At 47.2% G+C, this 12,546-nt stretch overlaps 1 protein-coding gene across 1 annotated transcript; it reads right to left on the bottom strand.

Annotated features, from left to right (window-relative positions):
* Positions 1–1,186: 1,186 nt before the first annotated feature.
* Positions 1,187–3,118, bottom strand: LOC120684835 (cytochrome P450 716A1-like). The gene is made up of 3 exons (XM_039966700.1): positions 2,999–3,118; positions 1,770–2,178; positions 1,187–1,689 (listed from the first exon to the last, which is right to left on the bottom strand). The coding sequence occupies exons 1-3, from the start codon at positions 3,116–3,118 to the stop codon at positions 1,187–1,189; spliced, it is 1,032 nt and encodes a 343-aa protein (XP_039822634.1).
* Positions 3,119–12,546: the final 9,428 nt, after the last annotated feature.

Raw genomic sequence — 12,546 nt, 5'->3', positions numbered from 1 at the left:
ACCGATCAGCGCTTCATCCTCGTGAAGAGACGATGCAGTGCAGATTGTAGCAGTGCAGAACGTAGTCGAACAGGCTCGAGCGGTCGCGCAGTTGCGCTGCCCAGAAACCTTATTGCCGTCCCTCGTGCAGGCTTCACGACGGCAAGGGTTCGGAGATACCGCTCACCCTTCTCCTCAGTACACGCCAAGGGAAGGGCCGGTGAGATCTAGCAGCTCGACGACACAGCAAAGCAGGAAGTGAAAATGGTAAGGAAAATTGAGTGACCGTCATCTGAATGTTTCCAGTCCACTCATATAGGTGCGGCTGCCCTCAAAGAGACGTTATCACTTTGATTACGCCCATAAACGACATTAAAACACATTCAGGATGATCATGACAATTTACTAGGAATTATAGCATTAATCGGGCATTGATTAGCACCTAATCAGTGCACAACGGTTCTTATGTGAGAGACACGTCTCGGCCGAGGAGGTGTCGAGCTGCTTGAGGGTAGGTCGCTACCCTCGAGCGAGGTGGAGATTAAGCGCGCTGCTGGAGGCCTCGGCTCGAGCTGCTCGAGGGTAAGTCGCTATCCTCGAGCGAGACGGAGATTGAGTGCGCTGCTGGAGGCCTCGGCTCGAGCCGCTCGAGAATAGGTCGCTACCCTCGAGCGAGGCGAAAATCGCTCCGCGGGTTTAAGGAGGCCTCGGTTGCTCCGTACCGCGCGTGTGCTTTGGAATTCTCCTGAATGGTCCATAAATAGATCAAATTCCAACAATAACTGTGGCCAACATTCTCCATGGAGTAGTGAAGTGTGTGAACTGCCTAGAATGCAGAAGGCATAAAACCTGAACAGTTGCCAACATGTTCGCAGTTCACACACAACCATCTCTCGTTTCTTTATCTTTCAAAGAGCGATATTTTCCCCTGTATCTGATTTCTGAATGCAGCACAAATTTGTTCCTCTGAGGTAGATAAATCCACACCAATCAATATGCATTGGAAGCGATTCTAGGTGAAATTAGTTTAAACTTTACTCCAATCCATATGTTCTAGCAGGGGATGGTTGTATCTAAACAAGCTCTGATTGCGAATGATACAACATTTGTCATGCTGCAAGTGCTAAATTGGGAGTGATTGTCCACTGAATTTTACATAACTCTTCTGCTCGCGCGGTGAACTTCTCCAGGAGGTGTTGCATTCGCCTCAATGGGTAGCGTCATCAGTAGGCTCAATGTCAATGAGGAGGCCCTGTGACGGGTACGGCATCGGGTACCTGGAGAAGCTGCCGTCGCAGCCGGCGGCGAGCTTCCACCTGAAGCGCGTCATGATGTGGTGCACGGCCACCAGCGTCTCCACCCTGGTGAACTTGTTCCCGGGGCAGATGCGCGTGCCGCCGCCGAATGGCACGAAGCTGAAGGGCGGTATCGCCGCCGATGGGTCCTCGAACCGCGCCGGGTCAAACCGGCCGGGGTCCGGGAAGATGGCCGGGTCCCAGTGCGTCATGGCCATCACATTCATCATGTTCCACCCTTTGGGGATGAGGTAGCCGCCGTGCTCGACATTGTCCACCACCTTCCTTAGGATGTTGAACGCCGTCGGGATCAGCCGCAGGGTCTCCATCGCCGCCCATGTGTATCGCATCCTACTCAGGTCGTCCCAGGACAGGGCCTCCCCTGGTGCCTTGCTCCGCGCAATCTCTACTTGCTCTGAAGTAAATAATCGATACAAAAAATCCGTTGAAATTTTTTATCAATTATTAAGTGAATAGAAAAGGTTGAATTGTTACCTTGTAGAACTTTGGCGTAGGCGTCCTTGTTGGCGTCGAGTTGCCGGAGGAGGAAGGTGATGAGTGCTGCAGTGGTGTAGTGGGCGGCGATCATGAGGAATATGATGTTGTCGGTGATCTCCTCATCGGGGAGGCCCCCGGCGAGAAGGTGGGTGACCACGTCATCGGCCGGCAAGCTCTCTTTGCACTGCAGCTTTGCCCTCCTTTCCTGGATTATCCCGGCGACGGCGTGCCACCCGCGCCGGCTCGCGGTGAGGCACCAGCTGAAGGTGCTGAAGAGCAGGATGAGCGGAACAGCCCAGATGCCCCTCGCCAGCTGCTGGAACTCTGTCGACAGCTCCTGCCGGACGGCGGCGGCGTCTGTCCCCAGCCTGAAGAGGACGGTGCACATGGCGTCGAAAGGATTGACCTCGTCAGGTCACCCAAGGATTGACCTCGTCAGGTCACCCAAGTGGGAAAAACTTCGAAAATATCCATAAACCTACTTGATCTAGCGAGTAGGGTGTCTTCTTCGAAGACTGGAGTCAACTTTAAAGTTGACCGGTTAGGATTAACCTCGTCAGGTTACCCAAGTGGGACTTACTTTAATGACATCCAAAACCTATTCGAGCAAGCAAGTAGGGTGTCCTACACGAGGATTGGAGTAATTTCCAAAGTTGGCCGGTTAGGGTGAACCTCGTCAGGTTACCCAAGTGGGAAAAACTTTGAAAATATCCATAAACCTAAGTAGGGTGTCTTCCTCGAAGACTGGAGTATCCTCGAAAGTCGGCCGTTTAGGGTGAACCCCGTCAGGTAACCCAAGTGGGACTCGCTTTGGAGGCACTCCTTAAGCTCGGCCATAGCCTAAAAAACTACTCAATAGTTGCTCTTTGATGAGAATACTGAGCAAAAAGTTCAAAGTAGTGTAGAAGAGGGTATGGGCCATAATTGAGAGAGAGCCAAGTAGTCGATTTATAGGAAAATCAACTTTATTGAGAATTGTCATGGTTACAGAAATTGTAAAATGACAGACTCTGACTCTTAAGGACTACCCCTTGCCCATAGTAATAGATACTTGAGCAATGGTTTACATGACTATACATGAAAGTATTTAGAGATAATTCTAGTTAACATAGTAGTCGACTAGATTTTTGGTAAAGTTTCCTTTACTAGGGGTGCTCCGAGGGCTTTCCGGAGTGTGTTGCACTCGAAGACTGTGTGGGAGCTCTTTGGATGCATAAAGCACTTGCATAGGAGCGTTTTGTTGATCTTGTCTCCTCCAAGAGGCGCTTCACCGCGATGTTGAGCGTGGGGTTTGCCCTGAGAAAGGGTATTCGCTTGCTTGCATTTCTTGAAGGATCTAAAGACATGTGCTGGGATGCGGTAGTTGGAAGAAAGGCTATAAGCCACTATTTCCTCACGCTCCTTTTTCCATTAGATAATCACATTGCGTGCGTCACAACCAATGTTGATCACGTTGCGAAGGTCACTGTTTGAGTAGTCGTAGTTGTCGCCAACTGTTCTTGTCGACGGTTGGTGACACGTTGGTGCCTGAACGCCCTTTTCTAGTTGAGCAGACGACGGCGCTCATAGAGATCCTCCGCCTCAGGCTCCTCTTCCAATTGGACGGTCACTGTCACGGCTAGTGGAGCTGCAAGCAAATCTTGCTTGATAGTAGTCTTGACTTCTGTGATTGCGGAGGGAGTAGCTTCCATATTGTCGGAGAGGTACTCATCGTAATCATCAGAGTTGTAATCGTCGAGGTTGAGATGCTTCGTCGAACCTCCATCTGATTCGTGGAGTTCAGAGATGCAAACCATGAGAATTTCGCGGCAGAGGTCCTCAACCTCTTGGTCTTGTTTACTTCCTAAGGGATCTAACGGAGCACCTTTCTGGAAGGGGAGATTAGCTAGCTGAGGGCTAGGGGCCTCAGGAAGTTTAGGGCGTGTCTCCTCCACAAGTCCTCGAGATCATCATATGGTTCGAGATTGTCAAGACTTTCCATGAAATAGTCGAAATCCTGATCGAATAAGGGGTCAGAGATGTCGATTGGTTCAGGAGTTCACTTGTGAGCAGGTTTGGGTGCGGGATTCTGGGGTTTCCCTAAGAGAGGTGGTTTCATCCGAACAAGCCGGGGCTTTGCCTTCTCGGGTTTCCCAAAGAATTCTCCTCCTGGATTCTGCTTCTTGTTTTGCAGAGTACTTTCAGCTTTGTTAATGCAGTCGATGAGTGCAGAGTCTACTCGATCGATCCCTAAGAACATGTCGCCCAACTATTCTGGTGGTGGGTTTAATGTTTCTGGGCTCTGCTGTACCTTGGATGAGCCAAGAGCAGATTCCACAAGCTTAATGCATCCCTCAATTGATCGTGATACCTGGTCTACTCCATCGAGTAGTTCTGAGTTAACGATCTTAGGGCGTTTAATTTATGTGGGTTTTGGAAAATTGAGGGTTTTCGGAGTAAGAGTTTGCATCGGACTCGGCTGACTCATGGATTCGAGTTGGAGTCGACACGTTCTCAGTAGTGTCTGAGTCGAGCTTGAGTGGAGCTTGATTTCCGCCGAGTTCTGCAATGTTGCTGATTTCGGCGGGTTGGTTGTTGGATTTCGATTCTGGTGTTTTAGGCGTGACGAGGTGGCTAGAGAAGCCGCCCGATCCATCAGCCATGCAAGCCCAGGAACCAAAAACAAGGGTTGTGCCTTCAGGCACGTTGTTGGCATCGCTTGATCCGGCCTTCAAATTCACCGATGAACTCGCCGAATCCCCTACCTGGTGTGCCAGCTGTAGGTGTTTACCGCCAAGCCTGCTCAGGGATACCCTTAGCAGTGGGATTGTAGGTAGGGATCGACTAGCTCTGGAACTCGATGGTACAAGGAACAAAAGGATTAGGACAGGTTCGGGCCGCAAGATGCATAATACCCTACGTCCTGTGTGGTTGCTTGTATTGCCTTAGGTGTTGATATGTTTTGAGGGGGTCCCTGCCCGCCCAGGGTTACATGGAAAGTCCTAGCCGAGTACAGTTGGAGTTCTACTACAACACGGTTGGGTAGTTTCCTTATACTGCAGGTAGTTCTACACCTATTTGGGTAGTTACAAAAGAGGTAAGGTACATTCATGCGCTATCCCTTACTCTAGAACATTCTATGCCTATAAGCTGTCCCGCTGCCCCGGGTCTGACACTATGCGACTTTAATGAATTTATCAAGCTCTCCACAGAAATATGCATACATCCTGTTTGCATTGTACATCCATGCCCTATCCATCTATAAAAAGAAAAAATAAATAAATAATGGATTAAAACATTCATAAATTCTTGTCTTCAATGAAAGCTATAAATGGCAAATACAAAAACACTTCTTTAAACACTTATTTAAAGCTTGTGCATAAATTAAAACCTATTATCGTACCACTACATGGTAAAACAAAGTCATGCATGTGTGTAAAAAAAGAAAAAAACTAATCTTCTTCTCCCTCGTTCATAGATCTAGTAATAATTTCCTTAGAAATGAGGGTAAAACATATAGATGTAGTCCAAATGCTTAGATAATATTGTTCTCCTACTAAAATAGCACAACTTCATCCAATAGTTTGAGGCAAATAGTCTCTCAAATGGCTAATCCACACCATGGAGATCTAAATTTAGTGAGACACTAAGAGAGCTCAATTTGAGCCAAAAAGCACACCAAAAACCTTACAATGACAAGGATTAAGTGCTAACTTACCCCTTAGAGCCCCAACTTGATGGGAATCAATTTGAAAACCTCCCCCCTCCCCTTTCTTTTTTTTGGATATTAGGGGAGCTCCTCTCCCGAGCCAACAATAGGGGCATTACTGCAAAAACGATTTATAGGGGCGGGCCAAAATGCATTTTTAGGGGCGGACCGCGTAACCGCCCCTGCTTTTCGCAGCTAAAAATACCAGTTTGCAGGTGCGGGTAAAAGGGCCGCCCCTGTAAATACATTATCAAGGGCGGGTGGGGGTCACCCGCCCCTACAAATGGTTTTCTAGGGGCGGGTGACCGCCCCACCCGCCCCTGAAAATGAATTAACAGGGGCGGGTGGGTGTGTCACCCGCCTCTAGAAAACCATTTGCAGGGGAGGATGACCACCCCACCCGCCCCTAAAAATTGTTTTCCATACTAATCCAAAAAATCATTTAAATTAGAAAATATAGTAAACAATATAAAAAAAGCTAAAATTTATATCATACGTATATTACTAAGATAGAAGTCCATACTAGGGGCGAAAATTACGTGTCCATATATTACATCCGCACGGTAAATGATAGAAGTCCAAACATTACAACAAACATAGCTTTCAATCCATACAACTAGCTACTAGTTCTTACTACCGCATACAAAGCGAAATGATACAAGCACACATTGTGCAATGAGAGTCTCACGGCGGCAACTGTGGTGTTGCTCCATGGGTACGACAGAGGATGCGCACGTAGTCGTGGCATCAGGCACAACTTTCTTGAGTGCTTGCCGCTTCCAGTGTCTCCTCATATTTGTAATTATTATTCTCCGGAGCTGTAAAATAATTGTGTTAGCAAAACAACAGCTGGTGTAGTTATTTTGCTTTAGTTGGATATTTGTATACATAAGGATTGAAGTAATAACTATACCATAGTAATTCTTCGTCTTCGTCGTGGTTGGATTCTTTCGGGTTGTCCTCCACAACGTCCATTGGCTGTGTGTGATCCGATGGTGTGCTCGGTGGTGTCTCCATTACTTCAGTGGAACCAGATCCCCGTTTCTCTTGAGGAGACGAATCTTCTTCTTCAATCAGATCTGCATGAGAATGCGCATGAGGTATTGTAGTTTACGGATTGTTTTGGTGCTAAAGTATGTAGTTAGGGGCAATGTACAGACAAGTTGAACCATACGTAATTGCAGACGATGTGTTTGGAAGTGTGAAATTTATATCATACCTTGGGGTTGCGGGTACAGTGTGTATCGGAGTGGAAAGTTGTTCGATGCTGCAGGGAAGAGTGACAATTGTTAGACAAAACAGTTTCACATTAATGGAGCAAAGATCTTTTGTAACTGCAGTTACCGTTCGTGCTCGCGGCTAACTGGATTGCCGTTGGGTCGCCCGGTGGAAGAACATTAGGACAAATCCAAATTGGCCATATGCTCAAGTAGGAACCCCCTCCTGTCTGAACTCTGCAGACGGCTACATGTACAACACTAGGTATAACATTCCTTGGAGCGAATGTGTGCGCCCTGATTGAGAAATACACTTGCCTCGTATTGATGTCGCGAAGGTTACATATGTTCGCAAAGTTTCTATGTAATATCGCGAGACACTGCAGAAATATTTGTGGTGGCAATCCAGATATGAGAAGACTGAGTGGTACGTTATTTCCTTGTGGACGTTGTTGTCTACCTTCTATCTGGTGCTCTACTGGAATAGACTCATCCAAGAATAAAGTAGTGGAACCATAGTCGGGCGTCCATCCTAGGATCGCAAGGACATGGTTCTCAACGTGCATGTATGGACAACTCATGATGCAAGTGGCTTTTTCGAATGATTGGGTTAGCAACACAAGTGGCAGCGAGGAGGAGGCAGGCCAGCAGGGCCGGAGGCGGCGGCTAGGAGGAGACGGGCGCGGCAGAGGGAGCGCGCGCCGGATCTAACCTAGGGAGCGGTGTAGGGGCGGCGCGGGGTTGGCTGGGGCGGCGGAGGGGGCGGCGCGGTGTTGGCGGGAGCGGCAGAGGGGGCGGCGCGGGGTTGGCCGGGGCGGCGGAGGGGGCGGCGGCGGGTGAGAGGCGGCGGACGGTGCGGTGGCGGACGGAGCGACGGCGGGGGAGCACGGAAAAATTTAAGAGCCTTTTGGCATCTTCTCACGCGCGCCAGGGGAGTGTGAAAATTTGTCTAAGTCCTTATATATTTATAGGAGCCCGATTTGTACGGGCGGGTGTAGATTTGTATGGGCGGTCGGCGGCAACCCCCGCCCCTAAAAATAGTTTTAGAAATTTATTCCGGAAATTCTTTTAAATCAAAAAATATAGTAAACATTATCAAAACATGCTGAAATTTTTACCATACGCGTATTTTGATGTGTAAAACACAGCAAAATTAATAAACCTACATTGCACTATATGTAATAAGAAAATATGTTCAAACGCCAGCCTCTACTATGTCAATACTCTCTCATACAATTTAAGAGCAACTTTGTCCTTTCCACACATTCAAACAATTAAAAGCCTGAATTGTACTTTCGGTATTTTTCACAAGAGGCACAGGTCATTATATGCTAATGGTGAAAATTTCATATTTTTTATATGTCGTTTGCTATTTTTTAGGATTAAATGATTTTTTAGAAATAATTGAGAAAACATTTGTAGGAGCGGGCTTTGGCGTCACCCCCTCTACAAAGCTATTTCTAGGGGCGGTCGCCATAATCGCCCGCCCCTACAAATAAGTTTTTAGGGGCGGATGATGCCCCAGCCCGCCCCTATAAATAGTTTTCGAAATTTATTCCGGATACTCTTTTAAATCATAAAATATAGTAAACATTATCAAAACATGCTGAAATTTTTACCATGCGCGTATTTTGATATGTAAAACACAGGAAAATTAATAACCTATATTGCACTGTATGTAATAAGAAAATATGTTCAAACGCTAGCCTCTACTAAGTCACTACTATCTCATACAATTTAAGAGCAACTTTGTCCTTTCCACACATTCAAACAATAAAAAGCCTAAATTGTACTTTCGGTATTTTTCACCAGAGGTACAGGTTGTTATACACTAATGGTGAAAATTTCACGTTTTTTATATGTCGTTTGCTATTTTTTAGGATTAAATGATTTTTCAAAAACAATTGAGAAAACATTTATAGGGGCGGGCGTGGGCTTCTCCCGCCCCTACAAAGCTATTTCTAGGGGTGGACCGCTGTAACATCCCAAAAAGTTACCAAATCAAATCACGCGCTAAATAATTTCAAAACCTCTTTTCAATCGTTGAGCTCCGTCCATTCAAAATCGATCCCCGCCCGATCTCACGAAAACCCAGTCCCGACATCCAATCGTTGTTCCGTCTCTCTGTTTGCCCTCGTCCCGCGTGTCACGCCCGACCAATGCGCGTGCGTGTCCGGCCGCGGTCGCCGCCGCCATCCCCGCCATCTCTCTCTTTTTCTCTCACTCTCTCTCTCTTTCTTTCTCTCTTTCCTTCTCTTTCCCTTTTTCCTTTTTCCTTTTTCCTTCTTTTTCTTTTTCTCTCCTCCTCCTTTTTTTTCCTTTTCCTTTTCTTTTCTTCATTTCCTTTTTCTCCTTTCTTCTTTCCCTTCCTTCTCCCCTGTTTCCTGGCCGCGCACGCGCACGCCCCTGAGCCTGCCCCGCGCGCGTGCTCGCCCTGCCCGCGTGCCCGTACCCACGCGCTCCGCGTGACCAGGATGCCCGCCGCGCCGCTCGTCGCTGCCTGACTCGTCTCGTCACCTGCGCTCGCCGCGCCGCCCGCCGTCGAGCACGACGTCGCTGCCCGAGCCGCACTGTCCGCGAACAACACAACGACAGGCACAGCAACCCCCCTCTCCTCCACGTGCTCGACGACGTCCTCGACACCCACGCCACTGCCCTCTGCACGCCTCGTCCTCGCAGCCGTTACGCGCCATCGCCACCACGACGCCGCGCCGGCCCCGGCCATCGGCACCCCCCCTCTCCACCGCCTCTCCCTGCCCGAAACTCTACCACGACAATTCTAACATAGTTTTGGCCATGCCATTAGGAAACCGCCCAAAAATATTACTTCTACCCCCATATATCAATTGTTTCTGATTCGAGCTCAACGATAAAACTTTTATTTTTTTTTCTTGATTGTGTGTTTGTTTGTACGCGTCGTAGACCACGGTGTGAATGAGGGAGAACCCATCGACGAGTAGTACTGCGATCAAGCAAACGAGGATCAGTTCCGCAACCCCGAACCCGAAGGACAGTACCTCGAGCAGGACTTCCCGGAAGGCTTCGAAGACGGCAAGTTCAATCACGCCCTTTGATGCATGTTTTGTCCTAGTTTTTATAAACACAACCCATTGGCCTATTTTATAAAATTGCATATGTTTTGCCTGCTGAAAACAAGGTTGGATAGCCACCCCTTGATTTGTTATAACCATTCCTTGACCACCTAGATTAATGTCTGTATGTGATTTGTTTGGACATTAATCGCTGCTAGAACGCTTAGGATCTTAAACACAATACAATTTGTTTTATAAAGAAAATGTGTGTGTGTGTGGGAAGGGAGAAATGTGGAATTTCGAAAGATGAGTATAGACAGAATGGATGGCATTTCTGTGTGATTTGCCGATTGGTGTGCTTGTACCTATGTGGTTAAGCAAGGAAGGGAGATATCCATCTTGTCACAACTAAGGACCGAGTTGGTGTGTCATCTCACCAAACTCTATTATCGTGCAACCCACTCGACCGTTGAATGGGCAACGGCTTAGCATAAACCCCACTAGTTAGTCTGATAGCCATCAGGAGAGCTGAGAGCAACGGGTGATCAAGGAGAAGGGATTAGCTCTGTGTGACTTATACCCCGGTTAAAACCTCCGTGATAGGACAATGACCCCTTGGTGGATCCCGTGATGGCTAGTCAGGTCTAGCTAAGGTGGGTAATGGCTTTGTTGGGATCTACACCGACACTACGGTGATCGAGGTGTGGTACCCCGCTTGTGGGTAAAGTTGCACACCTCTGCAGAGTTAAAATCTATTCGAATAGCCATGCCCATGGTACTGGGCAAGTTACGGTGTGGTCACATAACTAGTGTTTCTTCTGGGAAGGGATGGGTTGGCGTGAGTTGTTTTGGAAAAATGTCCGGCAGTTGTGCCGTGTGCTACGGCGGATGAGGAGTCCGGTAGCAGTTTAAAACTGGGATCCTGTGTGGATCAACACTACGTGTTACTGGGTACAAGAAAACTTGCTTTGAAAATCCTTTCTTTTAAATGAACCCCTGCATCAAAATTTGCTTTCCGCAAATAAAACCCTAGCCTCATCCTTGATTTACCCTGTGCATTATATTCTGTTTATACCCCCTCCGTGGGTGTGGTTGGACTTGCTGAGTACGTTTGTACTCACCCCATTCTTAATTTTTACAGAGGAAGACCCAGACTTCATTCCCGAAGACGTTGAGTAGAGGTTCCGTCCTGCACCCAACCTTACCTATGGTTAGGGTCACCCGCAGGAAGTACCGCATGGCGCAAGACTCTGATGACCCCTTCTTCGTAGTTAATATCATTGTGTGGGTGTTAGTTGTTATCCTCGCGATAGTGCCGCTTCACTGCTCACTTCCACGTAGAGTTGTACGGTGATGTACCATCTGATGTAATAAAAGTGTTATCAGCCTCCTGTGACAGATATTGTATCACTTTTAAATCTTCTCTTATGAGGGGACGCTTCAACCGCCGCATCGCCCGCAACTACAAATAAATTTCTAGGGGCGGGTGAAGCCGCCGCCCGCCCCTACAAATATGTTTCCATATATATATTGGACTTGTCTTTTTTTCTCTTCGTTTCTAGAGAGCTCGAGGGTAACCTGCCGCTGCCGCCGCCGCCCGACCCGCCCTCGCCCTCCACGCCCGCGGCCACTTCCGTCCGAGCGCCCCCTCCCGCGCCCGACCCACCGCGCACCTCCTCCCCCCGCACACGCTCCTCCTCCCCCCCCCCCCCCGCCCTGCCAAACCCACGCCTCCTCCACCGCCCGCAGTCGTCCTCCTCCGCCGCCCATCGTCGCGCTCATCTGGCGCCCGCGATCCAGATCTTCAGCTCCGGATCTGAGCTAAGATGAGATTCTTGATTTACTTTTAATGTTTTTTATGTATAACATTGGCTTGTAAGTGAAATTAGATATTTAATTTGAGAATAAGAAATGTAGTTAGTGCAATTAAATTAACTAATTAGTTTGGCAATAAGAAATTTAGTTAGTGAAATTAGATATTTAGTTTGAGAATAGGAAATGTAGTTATTGGAATTAGCTAACTAGTTTGAGAATAAGAAATATAGTTATTGAAATTAGCTAATTAGTTAGACAATAATAAATGTAGTTATTGTAATTTTTCTATGAAGGCATATGGCAAGTGGTGGCTTTGGTGGTGGTGTGCCGCATCAGGATTACCTTTTGCTGCTGGCTCGCCCTCCTGGCATCATTTTCAGCAAAGTCAACAGGGCTAGACCGATGCCATGTTCTCAACAGAATATTACAGCTCCAAGCATAGTAAGACCCATCTTTTGAGTATGGGCCTTTTTTTGGCTTGATTAATAAGAATGGTTGATACTTATTAATGTTTTGTTGCCTCGAATGCAGCGGATCGATTATATTAAATGGCTTACTGAAGTACTACAATGCCTAGGTGGTACACCTCTATAGGTGGAAACCACAGAACGCCTACAATTCAAGAAAATGACAATCTCTTTCGATATACCATTAAAACAAGATCCAGGTACCATGATGGCAATAGTGGCTAGTGGGAAGGAATCACTAGTTCAGATGACTTATGAAAGAACCGCCATAAAAGCATGCCTTCTAGAACTTGCGAGCTATGGTTATCTGATTCCAGATTTGTCATGGATTAAAATCAAAGCACTTCGACGGAATCAACATGATGTTGTAAGTATTTGTGAGAGCCTTTCATGAGAAAATCTACATGACATAGTAAGTGAATTTTGTTAATTTAAAGAATTATGATAGTTTTTACATGACATAGTATGTGAATTTTGTTAATCAAAGCACTTTTGTAAAATTTTTATTCCACCTCCATTGCAGGATATATTTGGTAACACCTTTGCCACAATGAG

Source organism: Panicum virgatum, chromosome 8N, assembly GCF_016808335.1.
Source record: "Panicum virgatum strain AP13 chromosome 8N, P.virgatum_v5, whole genome shotgun sequence".
NCBI lineage: Eukaryota > Viridiplantae > Streptophyta > Magnoliopsida > Poales > Poaceae > Panicum > Panicum virgatum.
The sequence above is the reverse complement of the archived record's forward strand: the minus strand, read 5'-3'. Positions and strand labels throughout refer to the sequence as shown.